The sequence below is a fragment of the Cervus elaphus genome, chromosome 7 (genome assembly GCF_910594005.1).
Source record: "Cervus elaphus chromosome 7, mCerEla1.1, whole genome shotgun sequence".
Lineage (NCBI taxonomy): Eukaryota > Metazoa > Chordata > Mammalia > Artiodactyla > Cervidae > Cervus > Cervus elaphus.
In genome coordinates, this window is record NC_057821.1 from 17003060 (window position 1) to 17022615 (window position 19556).

Genomic DNA, 19556 nt, shown 5'->3' on the forward strand with positions numbered 1-19556 from the left:
GGAAGGTCTGACCTCCAGTCGGCTAAGCTCCCCCAGCCTCACCCCTCCCTTCAGTGTGGTCAACCACTCAAGTAAGCTGCCCAGTAGATTCTGAAAAGGGAGAAGGGGCGGAAACAGAGGTAGGCAGACGGAGGGGGAATTGGGAAGGCAGGCTGAGACCCTCCCATCGTACACATGGGCCCTGTCACTTTCGGTAGGGCACCATGCAGCTCCAGGGAGGCCCACCTTGGAGACACAGGAGACTCTGATATCCAGGGAAGATGCACGTACAACTCCTAGCCCATAAAACAGAACTGCTAGTGAGCTGGGGCTGGCCCTCCACTTGGTCTAGTGAGAAGCAGCAGGATCTACGATGTGAAGGGCTCTGGGTGAGCAGCTCTGTCCCCCCCGTTGTCGGTCCCCAGCACCAGGGGTCCCCAACGTCCGGGATCTAATGCCCAATGATCTGAGGTGGAGCTGATGCAATAATAATAGAAATAAAGTGCACAATAAATGTAATGCGCTTGAATCATCCCCAAACCATCCCCTATTCCCAGTCTGTGGAAGAATTGCCTCCTATGAAAACAGTCCCTGGTGCCAAGAAGGCTGGAGACCACTGTCCAGCACGATACCTGAAGCTCCTTTACGGGCCAGACCCTTGAGTCTTCACCCATGACCCAGGGGAAGCTTGGAGTCTTAACCACCGGACTACCAGGGAAGTCCCTTCTCTCTCCCAGAGATGACTGTTCCACCACCCTTCCAACCCTTGAAACTTCCTCTGGCTCGCACATTCAGCTGATGACCTTGTCACATCCTTCACTTCACGGAGAAGATGCATCAGACACACCTCTCTGCACCTGTGCTCACATACCCGGCCTCTCTTCCTGGTTCGATGGACGCAGTCCCTTTCCCACTTCTCCACCTGTCAGCTCCTCCACTTGTTTCTAGCTGTCACCTCCCTTTGCCCAACCCAGCACTCCAAGTCCACAGCCATCCCTTTCTCTTCTGCACCCTCCACGTGTCCTGCGCTAACGGATCATTCCCATCTGCAGACGTGCCTCAACATTACCCCTATTAAAACAAAATAAGACAAAAATTCCTCCTTGACCCCACAGTCAGAGGCCACCTGTGACTTTCTGGGGCCTACTTTTGCCTTCATGGGTTATAAGATAAAGATTGATAATTAAACAGTAAATAATGATACATTATAAGTGCTATTTTGGGACTTCCCCAGTGGTCCAGTGGTTGGGAGTCCGCCTGCCAATGCAGAGGACGCGGGTTTGATCCCTGGTCCAGGAACTAATATCCCACATGTCACGGAGCAACTAAGCCTGTGCACACAACTCCTGAGACCATGCGCCCTGCAGCCTGTGCTCTTCAAGAAGAGAAGCCACCACAGTGAGAGGCCCGTGAACCACAAACGGAGAGCAGGCCCTGCTCGCCACAACTAGAAAATGCCTGTGTGGAGCAACGAAGACCCAGCACAGCCATAAATAGAAATTTAAAACATGAAAGTGCTATTTTATCATTCACTGGTAAAAAGAGGAATATAATCCAGTTCCAGTCCAGACTGCATTATATTATTTTTGAAAGAAATTAAAACATTTAAATTAAAAAATATTGTGGGCCCTAGACACTGTGCCCACTAGATCCAACAGTCCTGCCAGTTACTGCTTCCCTCCAGCCGCTGTCCTCACCTTGGCCCCCTCTTACAACAAAACCCCTGATGGAAGATGTTATTTTCTGAAAATGGCACTGCAGTGGGTCTGGTCTCACATGTTCTTTGCACCATGGGGAAGAGCCGATTTCTCCCTCTCTTCAACCTGGATGGGACTTTGCAGTACTCAACGAAGAGAATGGGCTATGTGATGCCTAAGGCTGGGTCATCAAAGGCAGTAGGGTCCATGCCTGGCTCTCCCCCAGGACTTGCCCTCGGAATGCAGCCATCATGGTGAGGGGAGGCCCAGGGCTTCTGAGTGACAGCCAGGGTCAGCCACCGGACATGTGGGCGAAGGGGGCCAGTGAACCTCCTGATGCCTCCAGCCCTGGCCTTCCAGCCACCCCAGCTGATACCACACAGGGCAGACCGTGTCCCCACAGAACACTGACCGAACTGTCATGGAGCTGTGATGTGTTGGGCATTTTTGAAGGTAGCAACAGATAACTGAACCTGTTTCATATCCCCTTCTTTTATAATTTTGGCTGCACTGGTCTTAGTTGCAGCACATGGGCTCTTTAGCTGTAGCATGTGAAATCTAGTTCCCTGACCAGGGATTGAATCTGGGCCCCCTGCATTGGGAGCTCAGAGACTTAGCCACTGGACCACCAGGGAAGTCCCTCCTCTTCATTTCTTCCTCTCTCCTCAACTTACTCCAACTGGATGCTCATCCCCGTCACTCCACGGAGAAGGCTTTATGATGACCAACTTTTCTTGCAGATTCAGCACCGCCTCCCGAGTTCTTTCTTCAAACACTTTAGGGTTCAAGGACTCACGTGGAGCCTGGTTCCACTCCGACCTCACTGATTGCTCATCTCTTTCGCCGGCACCTCCTCCTTTTAAACAAATCTCTCTGCTTGGGCTTCCCAGGCTTGTCCTCAGGACTGTGCTCCTCTCTACTCATATGTGCTCCCCAGATGAGTGCATTCACCCTGGACATTACACACCATTTGTAGCTTCCAGATTCAGGACCCCAGCTACCTACCAAACATTTCCACTCAAATTGCAGACTTACCAAGGCCAAAACCAACATACTGATAGCCTTCCTAAATCCCTGCTCAACCCTTCTCCACCTCAGTCATGGAATCACCATTTATCCAGTTGCTTAGGCTAAAATCAAGGAGTCATGCTGGAGTCCTTTCTCTTAGATCTCCTTTCAGCCTACTAGGAGGTCCTTCTGTCAGCTCCACCTCCAAACTTATTCTTAATACAACAATTTCCCATCCCCTCCATCCCTGCAGCTCTGTCCAGGCTACATCCTCTCACTGGTCCACTGCAGCAGGTTCTGCCCCACCCTTCCCATCACCCTTTCCTTTCAGTCCATACCAAGCAGCCAGAGTGTATTCTAAAGGGTAAATCAGATCCTATCATTGTCCTGCTTCAAACTCTCCCACGGCTTCCCACTGACACTTAGGATAAAAGCCACACTCCTTCCCATGGCCATGATCTGGTCCCACCCACTTCATCTTCACGTTGTTCTGCCCTTGTCCTCAGACGCGTCACACTCACTGGCCCTTAGCATTGACTGGTCCTGCTGCTTGGACTGCCCTTCTGCAGACTCTCATTCAGCTGCCTCCTTCCTGATGGTCTCCTCTCCTCAGAGAGAACTTTCCCAATCTTGTCTCAAGTAACAGTGAAAATATCAGTCACTCAGTCATGTCTGCCTCTTCGCGACCCTATGGACTGTAGCCCACCAGGCTCCTCCGTCCATGTAATTCACCAGGCAAGAATACTGGACTGAGGGATCTTCCCAACCCAGGGATGGAACCCAGGTCTCCTGCATTGCAGGCAGATTCTTTACCGTCTGAGCCACTATTAGTGGCTTTCATCTCAGTAACCACTCAAGTAATTTTGTCGTTATCCTACTTTAGTTGCTGCCTAGTGCTTAACTGCATATCTATGAAATGATCTTATTATTTTTTCCCCCATATCATGTCTTCTCCACTAGAGTCTAAGATCCCAGACAAGAGGGGCTTCACCATACACGGTGCAGAATTTCCTAAGCCTAGAACAGTACGTGGCATGAACAAGGAATTCTTGGCACAAACAAGACTTGTTGAGTAACTGAGCAAAGTGCTTGGCACATGGTCAGAGTTGAATTCATGTGAGATATTACTTCATACTTTTACAAGACAACTGCCTTTGATTCCTTGGAGTGTCTGGGTTAGCAGATGTATGTTGATGCGAAGAGACAAGGTGATTTTGGCACTGGGAGAGGCCTCCAGTTATTTTCAGCCCTGTCCCCATCTCAGAACACCTGAAGACAACATATGCTGTCACTGCGGCTGTGTGAAGATGGTGTCACCCCTATCTACCTCTTCACATTTGTCGGTATTTGGCCTGAGAGACTTCACTTTCACTTTTCACTTTTATGCACTGGAGAAGGAAATGGCAACCCACTCCAGTGTTCTTGCCTGGGGAATCCCAGGGACGGGGGAGCCTGGTGGGCTGCCGTCTATGGGGTCGCACAGAGTCGGACACGACTGAAGTGACTTAGCAGCAGCAGCAGCAGGCAATGTTGAGGAGTAAAGGATGATACATGTGCTCAAGAGACCATATGAATGAAATAGAACTGCATTTAGCCTCTGGCTGAGGAATCTAAAATTCAATGGGCTTTTCATGTGGGTCAGTTGCCCATGACCTGCCCTTAACTACCGCTGAGCTGTTGGGATATAAATATATCGTTTTAAAGAGGCTTAGGACTCCACAGACAATGATAGCTCACAGTGAGTAACAACAGTAAGGCTTTAAGGAGGGCAAGGTTAGGATTTGAGCAGGGATTTGGAAAGGGAACTCTGGGGATCCCAGGCACTTAGCCCTAAGCCTGGCTCCAGGGGTATGGAAATGCATGTGAGCAACAAACCAGTCTACAGAGCCCAAGACAGGCCTGGCCTGCAGCCCCCCAGTTGTCACTGCACCAGGCTCCCTGTGACCCAGGAGGCTCCCCCTGACTGGCGCTTACCCTCTCCTGTGGCCACCGGAGACAGTCAGGACCAATGTCAGCCTTGAGACCACAGGGATCCAGCTGTGGGTTATGCTTCTGGCCTTTATTCATGCACATTTACATCTTTTATTCCTTATTCCCCCCCATCTCTTTATTTCTAACCCTTAGGGGAAATGAGGAGTATACTTTGCTAATGTGCAAGGGGACATAAATCTGGATTTTAGGTTTGAATAGTCTGCCTTTAATATGTGGGCATTCCAGTACATATTTCCACTTTTTTAAACATCTTTAAAAAAAAAAAGTATTTCTGGCTGCACTGAGTCTTGCTCACTGCGTGCGGGATTCTCAGTGCCCTGGAGCATGGACTCTAAGGCATGTGTACTTAATAGCTGTGGTGTGTGGGGCTTAATTGTTCTGTGGCACGTGGAATCTTACTGGACCAGGGAACGAACTCATGTCTCCTGCATTGGCAGGTGGATTCTCAACCACTGGACCACCAGGGAAGTCCCATCCTAGCCTTTAAAAATTAGGTTCTAAGGCGGCTGTCTCTGTCGTTACTAACTGGAACTCATCAGTTTCACCTTTTTCGTCTGTTTTATCTGTAAACTGAAAGGCAATTGAGTGGGCAAGCCAAACTTGATTTTCTCTTCCATAAAATGGGGATAATAAGAGTAACTACTTTATTGAGTTGTTACAAAGATTACACAGATAGTATGTGTAAAAAAGATGGTATCTATAAATGCTTGGTAGAATGTATGGGGGTTATTATAATGAGCATGCTACATGTTTTCTCTTCTAAATTAAACTTTGCAAAAACTTGGGAGATACTCTGAAGTCCATTCCTGCTGGTTTTTAAACTGTACAGCACAGGAGCATCGGAGTTCATTGTTTGCTCTGCCATCTGGTAATAACTGTCAACTGAAAGAAACGCACAATCTACAAGTGAGAATTATGTTTTATTTGCTGAACGAAACTGAGGACTTAGGCTCAGGACACAGCATCTCAGATAACTCTGAGAGGCTGCTCCGAAGAGGCAAGGGGGGAGGGCCAGGATATATAGGGGTTTTTGCAACAAAGACTAGGTATTCAGAACATTACTGTAAAAGAAAAACCAGGTATTTAGAGTTAACGAATTTAGTGTTTTTCTAAGCATGGGAAGTTGCAAGAGTCTGGGCTCACTGAAATCCTTTCTTTGCTATCTGGAGTCAGTATCCTGTGCTTCTCATCCTGCGTCTCCTCAGCGTGCACAGTCAGGGCGGCTGTAATGTGATGGCTTGATGGCTGTGACATTCTTTGTTTACTGATATGGTAGGCAGTATTTCTCATTTACACACCTGATACTTATTGAATGTCTTATTATCTGCCTGGTACTGTGGTACTGTGTGAGGGGCTTTGTAAGTTATCTGATTTAATGCTCCAACCTTCCTAAGTAGATTTCCTATATTTTTCTGAGTAAATTGAGACTCTGACAGGGTTAAATGTCTTGCCTAACTTTATAACAGTTAGTGGGTTTCAACTCTTATCTGCCTCAGGCCTTTTAGGCTCCAGAGTCCATGTTTTCTTTACTTCAGTTCAGTTCAGTCGCGTCCAACTCTTTGTGACCCCATGAATCGCAGCACGCCAGGCCTTCTTGTCCATCACCAACTCCCGGAGTTTACCCAAACTCATGTCCATCAAGTTGGTGATGCCATCCAGCCATCTCATCCTCTGTCATCCCCTTCTCCTCCTGCCCCCAATCCCTCCCAGCATCAGGGTCTTTTCCAATGAGTCAACTCTTTGCATGAGGTGGCCAAAGTACTGGAGTTTCAGCTTCAGCATCAGTCCTTCCAATGAACACACAGGACTGATCTCCTTTAGGATGGACTGGTTGGATCTCCTTGCAGTCCAAGGGACTCTTAAGAGTCTTCTCCAACACCACAGTTCAAAAGCATCAATTCTTCGGCGCTCAGCTTTCTTCACAGTCCAACTCTCACATCCATACATGACCACTGGAAAAACCATAGCCTTGACTAGACGGACCTTTGCTGGCAAAGTAATGTCTCTGCTTTTTAATATGCTATCTAGGTTGGTCATAACTTTCCTTCCAAGGAGTAAGCGTCTTTTAATGTCATGGCTGCAATCACCATCTGCAGTGATTTTGGAGCCCAAAGAAATAAAGTCTCACGCTACTTCCACATCTATTTCCCATGAAGTGATGGGACCAGATGCCATGATCTTAGTTTTCTGAATGTTGAGCTTTAAGCCAACTTTTCCACTCTCCTCTTTCACTTTCATCAAGAGGCTTTTTAGTTCCTCTTCACTTTCTGCCATAAGGGTGGTGTCATCTGCATATCTGAGATTATTGATATTTCTCCTGGCAATCTTGATTCCAGCTTGTACTTCTTCCAGCCCAGCATTTCTTTACTTGGCTACTCATAAATGTTGTAGTAAAGCTAATTTAATAATACAGTTTAAGGAACAAGGAATGGTAGCTGACAAACAGAAATGTTAAGAAAATAGACTGACTTAAAATCATTGCTTTATGTGTTTACTGTGGCATATCTAAGTGGCCCAAGGACATATTAAGTAATTCTCTTTGAAATCAAAACTACTAGGTGCTGAACAAGTTTAACCTGTAGAGTCTACCAATAGTTTAAGATAGACCTGAACACTATTTTATATAATATAAAAAGAAACTATACTTCAGATCAGAGAAAGCAACAATGAATTCAGGGCTTCACTTCAATAAGACCATCTTGACTCACACCTGCCTTCTGGTTCATCCTGACATCAGGTCTACTCTTCTCACTACCTCTCATCACCACTACGAACAGACAGTGAGACTTGGGCATTAATTCTCATTTTCAGAATGCGCATTTTACTCAGGAGACCCAATTTAAAAGAACAAACAAAACTTTCTCAGTCTGAGGATAAAGAAGTTACCTAGTTTATATGAAGTAGGCTTCAAATATGCCAATTACTTATGTCAAGGAAATACCACTAGTTTTAGTGTGTAGTTTATCTCTGTATTTATCTTAAAGTGAGATTTTAATATATAATGTGAAGAGCTAAGTAATCTGGTTTACAGGCTACTTTAGTCTGAAAACAGGTGGAAGTGGAAGTATACCTTTAAAGGAGAGCCACCAGAGGTGAGTGTGCACAAGTCATCCTATAATTATGTGACTGATACCGTCTGTAATAAAAGCACAAAAACAGTTAGATGTGGGTCTGTATTTACTTTTAAAGAATCTTTTTATAGTGAAAATGAGCCACAATGGCTGCTCTGTTATGTATATTTACTATTATATTGCTTCTGTTTAATTGATTAGCTCTTAATCCTGGGGCTTATACCTGGGCTAGTCATGCTTTATACATTTGTGAATGACAGTCCACAACTGAGCTGAAAACAGAATGAGGTCTTGGTGGACAAGGCTGTAATTCTTTTCAAGTTAATGACAGTAACGTAAGTCTGATACATAAGCAGAGTGCATTCAGAACACTCATACCTGATAGCAGGTCAGGAAAAGAGAACAGGGACTCCAGACTAAGGGGGGGAAAACTGAGAAGTCATAACTACCCCAAAGATGAGAAGGACACCACAAGACAAGCACCTGATTCTTCTGTAAAAAGGAAACGAATCAGTCCCTTGGGGTTGATACACCAACAGCCTCAGCCCATTGTCATCCTGCCTCTTTCAGAGCTTTTTACTACTATCTAATTTCATGAAAAGTAGACATCTCCAAACAAAAAGAGTGCTATTCACCAAAAGAAAGAGGTCTTATCAGCATGGAACTTAATAAGGAAAAGTATTTATTTGTGCCTTGCACAATTTTTGAAAGCCATTATTGCTATTCTATTTTTGGTATTTACTACAGTACTGGGTGCAAAGCTAACAAAAGAAAAGCTTACTGAAAAAACGAATTACAGGATGAATGCACCAATAGTGATTTCTCGAGAGCTCAAATTCCATTACAGTGACCCTTCTAGGCAGCCCCAGAGGGGTTCAGTGCAAGTCACAAACATGCTTGATCTGCCGCAAAGTACATCCATTTTTAAGAATGTAATGCTTACATGGGGCAAAACTTGGAGCTCACCATCCCAAACTCTCATATGCCAGCCTACACTAATAAGGTAGGTATCAAAAACTCGAACTGCTCAGTGTTTAATTAACCAAAGGTTCCTTCTAGGTCCCTCAAAAGAAAAAAATGTGTGTGATGAGTATGTGGAACACTCACTTTTAGATGAATGAAAAGACAGAAATCACAATCAGTACAAACTAATAACTAAACAATAGTGGAATAACAAAATGTAAATCTGACTGTTTTGGCACAGAGTAGACCAAATGGTTTGCTCATATTTTTAAAAATCAGAACTGAAATATATGAGTCTTATAAAAGAACAGATAAAGTGGTTCTTGTAAAACAGTCCAGGGTATCATAAAGTTCTGATCCCTGCGTTCCACTGATCAGGCCTTGTGGCCTCAGGAGAGCAGTCGGGTAGACATGAAATAGTCCTCACTGGAGGGTCCCTCCACTTGACAGGTTCACTCCACATCCTGGCACAAGTGGTCACTGTGGGACTTTATGACTTGCTGTCTCCTTTTTCCTCTGGTGTTGTTTCCCAAACTGGCTTCTTGATGTGTTCTGGTAACTGTTCTAATCTTGTCTAGAGAGAAAAACAAAATTATAGTATAACAGACTTAACTGAACTTTTTAGCCACAAACTGAATGTGTGCATTCTCTTCCCTCAAGGCCTCTGACCTTTTTCTTTTACCCCCTCATCTTGCTGCAGGACTTTGAAACAAAGAGAAGGAAACTCAGTGGCAGATAAACTCTCACATATATAATCTGCTGTTCCTCAGTGATCTCCAGGGACCACCAATCAATGTGGAACCTGTGTTGAGACAACTGCTAAGAGGAAGAAAGGCATCAGAAGTTGCTCTGGGAGGATGTGGGCTGCATTCTGTTGAGCTGCCCCCACTGCTCTGGGGGCCGGGGGTCAGGGGGCAGACAGCCCAACCACTGGGGCAAGTCTGCCTCCAGGTCCTCCCCTCCACTGCGGCGGCTGGATCAGGCAGCAATGTATCAACACAATGATATAATAGACCTCCCTGCAACTGAGGTAGAAATTCAAGCCATACCTTTGTAACTTCCATGGCAACTCCTTCAGGTAAGTTTCGCTGAATATATTCCAAGTAGACATCTGCTGTACTTCCAGTGAGATGTTCTAACTAAAATTTCAGACATGAAATTGGTTCATGCTATGCTGTAGAAATTTTAAGACTTTTTTGGGGGGTGGGGTAAAATCAGCAGTCATTTCTTCATCAGTGGAATCTTCAGAATCCCAATAGGAAAAAAATGTAGTTCCTCTGGTTGAACTGGAGAAATATTACTCCCAAATGCCTTAAAGTCAGGGCTCCATGAAACCCAGATGGCAAACATGGTATCAGAACAGCACGAGAATTTCACAAAATAACTCAAAAGCAAACAAAAAATTAAATCATAAGACAGTTAGTATAAGATTTCCTGTATGCTCTATGGTGAGGTGAATAAAATTAAGGATTTTTCTTTTTCATTTAAGGGTAGGGCAATGTCTTAATACAATGCCTAGTACAGCGCTTCTCATATAAAAGATGCACAAGCAATTGTTTTAATAACATTTACCCATCATTTATTGTGTGACAAAATAGTCTAAGTGCTTTAGATAAATACTCATTTAATCCTCATATTAACCTTGAGAGATGAGTCCCGTTATTATTTCCAATTTAAAGATGAAGGACTTAAGTAAGGCACAGGTCACACAGCCAGCAAATGCTAGTGCTTGGACCTGGCTGGCTGACCCCAGATCCCATGCTTTTCTCAACTACAAGACTGTGCTGGCCTGGGTGGCTGCACAAATGAATGATAATCAATGAATGAAAAACCTTAATGTTGGCTATCATGGATGTGGAGAATTCAGTGAGGATGAGAAAAGAATTATTAGAGTTGTGTGAAAACTTAGCTAGAGTTTCTGAAATATAAGCAAAATTATTCCAACGCTAGCTTAGTGTATAAAAATCAGTCAACATAGGGACTTCACTGGCTCTCCAGTGGTTAAGAATCTGCCTTCCAACACAGGGGATGTGGGTCCTGGGCACCAAGGTCCCATATGCCACAGGGCAACTAAGACCATGCTGCAACTAGGGAGAAGCCTGTGCACCACAATGAAAGATCCTGCATGCTGCAATTAAGACCTGTCACAGCCAAATTAAAAAAAAAACTGCCTGCCGTTTCTTATTAAAAATACTAGTCAACATAATGTGCACTCCTGAGTTAAAGTCTGAACTACTCCAAAAAGGGTTTCCTTGGTGGCTCAGACAATAAAGAATCCACCTGCAATGCAGGAGACCTGGGTTCAATCCCTCGGATGGGAAGATCCCCTGCAGGAGGGCATGGCAACCCACTCTAGTATTCTTGCCTGGAGAAATGCATGGACAGAGGAGCCTGGCAGGCTACAGTCCATGGGGTCACAAAGAGTTGGACACAACTGAGCGACTAGGCAAACACTCTGAAAGATGGCTTTACTTGAATATTTTTCTATCATGCTTCTTCCATAAACACAAAAACCACTCATCTTCTTTACAACTGTTGGACATGGACTGACCGAAAGGAAGCCCACAGGCAAAGTTAAAGGAAAGTTATGACGCACTCGTGTGAAATTTGGGGCATTAAAAAAAAAAGCCTGAATATCTGAAATAAACTCACCTCTAAACATCTGTAAAGTGTTCTCATTTCATACTGAACTCTGTGCTTCTTGAAAATATGCACTGATTTGAGAAGAGTAAATCGCTCTATTTTCCTTGGAGGTTCATGTCTAGAAAATTAATGGGCAAAGCAAGACACTTAAGTGATGTTAAAACCTGAGTCACTGATATCAAAGCATGATTCCACAATTTTGTAGGTCAGGCTCACGCTCAATTATAGGCATTAACTATCACTTACAGACTTCCATTTGTTAAGAATGTCATCTCTAACAACTGTTGCCATAAAGCTCAGGCAAAATAAACGCGCAGACAGCAACAGGAACATTTGCCAGAGACCCAAAAAACAAGCCTTGTCATCCAAGTGCTCAGGCGCACACACACACACGCCTCTGGCTTTCACACCGCTGGGTCCTGCATAGACCAAATGTATGAACTGGGGGAGCAGCACCGTGTGTTGGACACAGCTGTGGTATCTGCTGTGTGCATTACAGATACATTGGTAAGCACAAACTACAGTCTGTTATGGGAAACGTGTGAGTTCCCTCAGTTCAGTTAGAAGGCAAGACTGGCAAAGCTCCAAATGAGTCTTGTTCAGCATCAGAGAGCAGAAGGCAAGACAAAGGAGGTGGTTATACTTGACCCTGCAGAGACTTCAAGGCCGTGTGAAGTCACTCTACTCATGCATCAAAGTATTGGGTTGAGTGATGTTTCTTAAGGCAGTTTTAAAACAATGGATATAATAGCAAAGATCATCAAATCCAACAGGTCTGAAAAACTGCGTGTTCACCTAATCCACCTCCCTGCCCCATGGAGATTTCAGACACACAGGCTTCTTCGGACTCCTATGTCTGTGCCATTTCTAGAGAAAGGATTCCTTCATTTTCCTTGTTCATTCTAGTATTTTAAAATTCTGGTAGACAGGAAGGAATGATTCTGCTTAGAATAACAAACCTCAACTCTCTCCATCATGAGTTTCTGTCCCATTTTAAGGGATCAGACCTAGCTGGGACTGGCACCATTTTCCTGACTGTGTTATAGCAGCTAACAGGTCAGAATAAGAAATATCATACTTACACTTTAATAGAGATACCAAGTTCTTTAGCAGCAAGCACTGCAAAATATTCGTAACTGTCCAATACAGCCTTATCATGGCCTTTTACTAAAACTGACAGGCGCTTATATAATGTGTCTGGTTCATCAGAAATGGTTATCTGCAATTTTAAAATCAAGAAGAAAAGCTTCAGTCGTGATTCCTCTAATATTTATACTGGAAAATTTAAAATATTATCCTCAACTGAACAACTTCACAGTTTACTAGTAAGTGGGGAGAAAAACACAGAGTAACATCTTTAAATATCTAAATACAACTACATTCAGACTCCAGAATGACCCTTAAGAATCAGTTATAACACAGTTTGAATCAAAAGGATTTTCAAGCAACCTACAAAATCACCAATGGAACCCTTTAGCTTAAGTTACTGAACCCCAAATACACAACAGGAAAAGATTTAGGGGTTTGTTAATAAAACTAGCTTGGTCAGAAGAACTGGACTGAGAATTAAACTCTCCCACTTCAAGCTAAATGACAACAGGCAAGTCATATACTAATCTCATTGCACTTTAGTCCTCTCATATATAAACAGGACAATACCTGTGCTACAGTTCATGGCATTTCTGCTGGGAACAAATAAGAGAGCACAGATTTAAGTGCTTATAAATTATAAACATCATTAAACAAAAGCGAGCTGTTGCTACTCATATTCTTTTTATTAGGTTTGTCCATGTTTATTTTGCCTGCCCTAATAGAAAAATGACTCATTTCTAGTTAAAATGTTATGACACTGATCATACAACTAACTTCTACCTCTTCCACCCTAATACTTAAGGATCTTAGAAATAATGGGTTTGACATTTCTGACTTTCTTCCAAGACGTGAATTACCCTCGCTTCATTCATCCATCAAACCAACAATTTATATTACTAATCCGATGTTTCAGAGTTAAATCACTTTGTCCCTGAAAGCAGATCTACTTATTCACCAGGAAACTAGATATTCACTCGCAAGTACCCCCAAATATGGTTGTTGGAAGAACAGAAAATACTTGTATACTACTCTTAAGTGAAGGGACAACAGAGGGGGAATATGGCCCTAAGATGTGTAATGACTGGTCTCTATAGGGTTTTAAAGATATTTTGAATGTTACAAATACTAAAAATCGAAAGATTTCACATAAATATTGGAATTTCATGTGGAAAATGTATACAATATGACATCCCTAGGTCTGATTTTCCACATAACACAGGGGCTATAGCAAGGAGCAGCTGTTTGCTCAGAAAGGGCACAGCCTGCCCCTGTGGTCATCCTGTCACTTCCTTACAGGCCTGGCTCAGGCAGGCACCTGGAGACCCGGCATTCACACATGCTATAAAGTGACAACACTGAACCAGCAGTCCATTAGATATATCACAGTTCCATTTTGGTGTGTGTGGTGTGCGTAGACGATTACATACAAAGGTATAGAGGATTCATACCAAACTGTTAAAGGGGCTTATTTTTGAGGGGTGGGACTGCAAGCATTTGGTTTGGAACTTGTAAGGATTTTATAAAAACTACAAATAACCCAAAAACTGGGTTGATGGAACCATGACTTTCACGTAAAGGAAACAAGGTTACACACTGCTCCTGGATTTTGCTTGTGATAATGCTCACTGTGAACAATAAAGCATTGTCCAGGCCCAGACTCACTGTCTTAAAATGAAAATAAAGACCTGAAGGCCCCACCCCCACTCCCCACCACACAAACCGCTTCTATAATACCAAGTATTCAGCATCACTAATTATGACAACTCTGCACACTGTACTGAGCTAAAAGCAAAAAGCTCATTCCCACAGTTATCTGGGGTAAGTAATTTATTCAATTAGCTCTCACCTTGACAGCCTGAAAGCGACCCTGAGCACTCAGGGATATCAGAGAATACTTTCCTCAGGCTCACTGTGGGTCTGCCAGTATTCTAGAACACATTTGTTTTATTCATAAAGTGTTTGGGAAACAGCCTCAAATGAAATAAGGAGGAAAATTTATCGATAATGTACCTTCTTATGCCAAGAAATAGGGAGTGCATACCGTAGGCTTGGTCAAATCCTTGGGGACATCAACGTGTAGGTTTGAAAACTGTACCCACTTCATACTGGTGCTGCTATGCGTGGAAACAAACAGAAATCTAAGTAAAACAACATAAGAGTCTATTTTCTTATCAATTTAGCAAATCCAATTATATACTTACAGAAGAAAGCCATCGTTTTTGGCTATACTGCTCCTAGAACTGCTTACAGAAAAATTCCTTGAACCCTTAAAAAAAAGGGGGATGTGTATCAGAATTGAAGTCAATTTCCAAACCAGTCATTGTTTCCATTAAAACCCAAAAGGATGCTTCAAACAACAGGTTTTCTCTTTATTTTAGATGAAGATATGGGGGTAACTGGGGCTTCCCAAATAGTGTAATGACAAAGAGTCCACCTCCCAATGCAGGAGATCCTTGGGTAGGGAAAATCCCCTGGAGAAGGAAATAACAACCCACTCAAATATTCTTTCCTGGAAAATCCCACGGACAGAGGAGTCTGGCGGGCTACAGTTCATGAGGTGACAAAAGAGACACAACATAGGAACTGAACAAACAAAACAAACAACTAGGGTAACTAAATGCCAAATTAGGCTTCATTAGGAAAAAAAATAAGACAATGGTAGAGTTGATAATCAAAAAGGACTCTCAAAATACCACAGACTGTATCTTTTAAAGCTCAGGAGCAAGAATTTTTTAAAAGCAAGCAATTCTCACATGAATAGCTATGAATTAAATATGTGGACATTAAGGAAGAAAACATTTGACTTCATTTGACCATTATTTTTTACAGACTAAATGTATTTCAATATAATACATACTTTACTTAAATATTTTTGAGCATTAAAAAAAAGTGCCTTTATAATTTATTAGGCTGGGATAAGAATTCCAAAGTACTCTTGAAGTTTTCATCCTTTTCCAGCATATTTATTTCTTGCTTTGGCTGGGACAACTAGCTTATAAGTAACTAGCTATAACAACTAGCTTGTAAGTAAACTGAAATACACATTGGAATTTACACCCATTTACTATCACTACTGTGCCTCACTCATACTGCAACAATCCAGCATTCCCAAATCCTTTATTATCAGCTCCCCCTGGTGGAACAAAACTTCCAGTTGTAGGAAATCTATCCTACTATATGTAACACATAATCTGCCACTTGCTTTTTCTTTTTTCTTAAGCTTTCCTGAGATTTAAAAGTGCAACCTGAGAAACTGGAAGCTTAACAGATCCTTAAAAACACTTCAAAGGTGAGAATACCAGTTTAGTACAAACAAAATTAAAATAACAGAGGGTCACCTAAGTTGTTAAGAATGTCTATTCATAGCTTATTATCCTTTTCCCTCTCTTTGCCGAAGGAGGAGGCAAATCAAAACTTTCATAGTCTCCCTTGGATCAAGGGGGAAAAACAAAAAGAAGAAAGGAAATCAAGCACAATACCACAAGGTGGTAAGAGGTACAGGCCTTTCTCCACACATATTCACAGAGAAAACTGCCTCCCATGTTTGTGGGCCAGTGAGCCCACAATCCAGTTGTGCTGAAGAACCACAGGTCTAAGGAATATGACACTTCCCAAGTATCTTCCCCTGCTTTTAAAATCTCAAACCCCACCCTTATGGCAGAAAGTGAAGAGGAACTAAAGAGCCTCTTGATGAAAGTGAAAGAGGAGACTGAAAACGTTGGCTTAAAGCTCAACATTCAGAAAACTGAGATCATGGCATCTGGTCCCATCACTTCATGGGAAATAAGATGGGGAGACAGTGGAAACAGTGTCAGACTTTATTTTTTTGGGCTCCAAAATCACCGCAGATGGTGATTGCAGCCATGACATTAAAAGACGCTTACTCCTTGGAAGGAAAGTTATGACCAACCTAGATAGCATATTAAAAAGCAGAGACATTACTTTGCCAACAAAGGTCCTTCTAGCCAAGGCTATGGTTTTTCCAGTGGTCATGTATGGATGTGAGAGTTGGACTGTGAAGAAAGCTGAGCACCGAAAAATTGATGCTTTTGAACTATGATGCTGGAGAAGACTCTTGAGAGTCCCTTGGACAGCAAGGAGATCCAACCAGTCCATCCTAAAGGAGATCAGTCCCGGATGTTCATTGGAGGGACTGATGCTGAAGCTGAAACTCCAATACTTTGGCCACCTCATGCGAAGAGTTGACTCATTGGAAAAGACCCTGATGCTGGGAGGGATTGGGGGCAGGAGGAGAAGGGGATGACAGAGGATGAGATGGCTGGATGGCGTCACTGACTCAATGGGCATGAATTTGAGTAAACTCCGGGAGTTCGTGATGGACAGGGAGGCCTGGCGTGCTGCGAATCATGGGGTCGCAAAGAGTTGGACGTGACTGAACTGAACTGAAAGTGCTGTTACATCCACAAATGAACCTTAAGAAGTTCTTACCTTTGCTTTCCTTTCTTTTTTTGAGGGAGTGGAGCCTCTGCTCTGGGTAAATATGTCTTAAAAATAATTCAAAATTTCAACCTTTAATGCTACCTGACTTAAGACAGTGGTTCTCAAAGTGTGGTCTAAGGACCTCTGAGGGACTTCTGAGACACTTTCAGAGGCGGCTCCCGAGGCTAAACTTACATTTTTTTTTATAATAACAGTAAGATGCTACTTTCAACTTTCCCACTCAAAGTCTCTCACCAGAGTACAGTGAAGTGTTCCAGAGACTGTATGGCCTCTGAGGTAGTAAGAGACTGCAGAAGCAGCTAGAGAAGCTGTCTTCTATTTAGCCAGACATTAAAGAGGTTTGCAAAAACATAAAACATGCCACTCCTCTCTCTCAATTTGTTGTGGAAAATCTACTTGCTTCCCATAAAACCGCTAATTATGTTAACATGTAATGAGTTTATTAGTGTTATTTTTAATTAAGTATTTTTAAGATTCTCGGTTGTATTTTCTAATAAGCTAAAAAATCGATAGCTTAAACACCACAAAACCCAAAGCTCCTTGGAGTCCTCAACATTAAAAAACAAAACAAAACAAAACACTTTTTCTATGGTATGGAGTATAGCGGATTAACAATGTTGTGACAGTTCAGGTAACAGCGAAGGGACGCAGCTATACATATACATGTATCCAGTCTCCTAAAGAGTAGAGGAGTGCTGAAGCCAAATAAGAACGGCTGCTTGAATTTTTTTATTTTTTCTCCAAAAAACACAGCAGTGAATATTTAACCCACTTCTCTGATTTCAGAGACTGTCATCTGAGTCTCAGAAACCTGGTTATCAGGAAGGTATCTCAATCTGATTCCGTGAGAAGCGTCTAAACTCTCAAGCCACCGAATTTTCGCGAGGTGTAGCTTCCTGACTTCTCTGAGCCTATTCCGCAAACGTGAAAGGCGAGGTCTGCAACATTCGCTCCAATATCCTCTCCACTTATCATAGTCTACTCTTCTTCTCGTTCCTGTCTTTGCCCTGAATCATTAACTTCTGTTTTATCCTGAGAGAATTCGAGATAAAATCAGCCCTTTTCTCGCCACCTTCTTCCAAACAACGGGTCAAAGTGCGGAATAAATATCGCGGAAGATGGGAAAAATGACAAGTGGCAATTAGACGTAATGGTACCTGTCCCTGTTCGGCCGCCTAATCCACGTAGCACGCTCCTTACCTGCCAGAGACGCCGGCCCAGGGACCCAAACACCGCTCGCGCCGCCATCTTGCCGTTCCCTCTCCCCCGGATCGCTTCCGGGATCACAGAGGCGTCCTTTGACCATAGAGTTCCGCAGAAGGAGAGAGTGTATCCTTGTGTTCCGGCGGAGGAATAACCACAGAGACGTGATTCCACGCTCTCGGGATGAACACAGCCGGCTTCCTTCAGGTCTTAACCTGGCCCATCCGCCTTCTTGTTATAGCTTCAGCTTGTTTCTAGGTAGTTACTGAGTTCCGTTAGTCGTTTGTTCTTTGCAGTTCCTGTCTTGTTGGACGTAAACATAACCACACGCTTGGAACAAATATGACTAATGTATTGACAGTGGTTATCTCTGAGTTGATGGTTGATTGATAGTTGATTTTCCTGTTATAACGGAGCAAAGCGCTTGTGTGCCTGTGGCTCGCAAAAAAACCCAGACTGACAGTGGGGGTTTGCAGAGAGTAAGGATTTATTGCAGGGCGCCAGGCAAGGGAGTATGAGTCAAGCCTCAGATCCACTCCATGTTTATCTTTGGGTTAAGGTATTCTTGTCTGTTTTTTTTTTTTTTTTTTTTTTTAAGGGGAATAACCAAGAGGCTGGGTTTAGTGGTCTTGTGACATTTTCGAATCATAGTTTTGAGAGTCAGAATGTCTCTGGTTTAGGATTCCCTGGTCATGTGGTCCACGATTTGGTGTCCGATACTCACCTTGCCTTGGAGAAACAATCTGCGTTTATAACTTAGAGGTGAGAGCTGTAACCGCAATAGCCTTGGCAGAAGCCAGTGTCCTTTTCAGAATCAAGCTCCCTCTTTCAGTTGTGACATTCGCAGTTGGCTGGTCCCTCTTAGCCAGTGGAGTTTTCCTAGAGCTCTCCAACTCTGTTGCTGCTTCTAAAGCATCAGTCTCTCTTCTGGGATGGCTCCTCAGCCTGCCTCTGCTGCCCTGAACAAGCTGAGTGAGGGTTCTGCAGCAGCCAATGATGGTGACATTACAGCTTGCAAACAACATTTCCCTGTGTTACCTAATCGGATCCTCACAAGATGACGTACAGTTTATCCGAATTTAATAAGTGAGGAGACTGAGACTCAGAGATGAAATGACTCAAAGTCATGTGGTGAATTAGTTACAGCTGAACCAATAACCAGCTTCAACATCCTAGTTCAATGCCTTTTCCACCCCTGCAACACCCCTGAAGTTGACTCTGTGATAAGGTCCAGTTCTACTTAAGTCTCTAGGATGTGAAGCATAGAGATCCCTGCTTCCCTATGCTCCTGCAAGAAAGGAGTTTATTTTTAAAGACAGAGATGGCCTTACCTACTCCTGAAACTGGAAAAGTGGGCTCAAAACAGCCTTCGGAACTGGAGGCCCTCTCCACCCCTCTGGCCAAATATGGTCTCTTTATGGATGGCCTTTCTCTGCTTGTAAATTGT

At 43.3% G+C, this 19556-nt stretch overlaps 1 protein-coding gene across 2 annotated transcripts; it reads right to left on the reverse strand.

The window, feature by feature from the left end:
* Positions 1-8412: 8412 nt before the first annotated feature.
* On the reverse strand, positions 8413-18314 carry MRPS10 (mitochondrial ribosomal protein S10). Of its 2 annotated transcripts, none has more exons than XM_043907460.1 (7): positions 18107-18314; positions 14647-14711; positions 14487-14559; positions 12436-12572; positions 11363-11471; positions 9760-9849; positions 8413-9284 (listed from the first exon to the last, which is right to left on the reverse strand). In XM_043907460.1, exons 1-7 carry the CDS (start codon positions 18152-18154, stop codon positions 9201-9203), a joined length of 606 nt encoding a protein of 201 aa, XP_043763395.1. In that variant the 5' UTR covers positions 18155-18314; the 3' UTR covers positions 8413-9200. The 2 variants fall into 2 exon arrangements, with proteins under 2 accessions (XP_043763395.1, XP_043763396.1); XM_043907461.1 differs by having other exon boundaries at positions 14487-14556; positions 18107-18251.
* Between the last annotated feature and the right edge of the window lie 1242 nt (positions 18315-19556).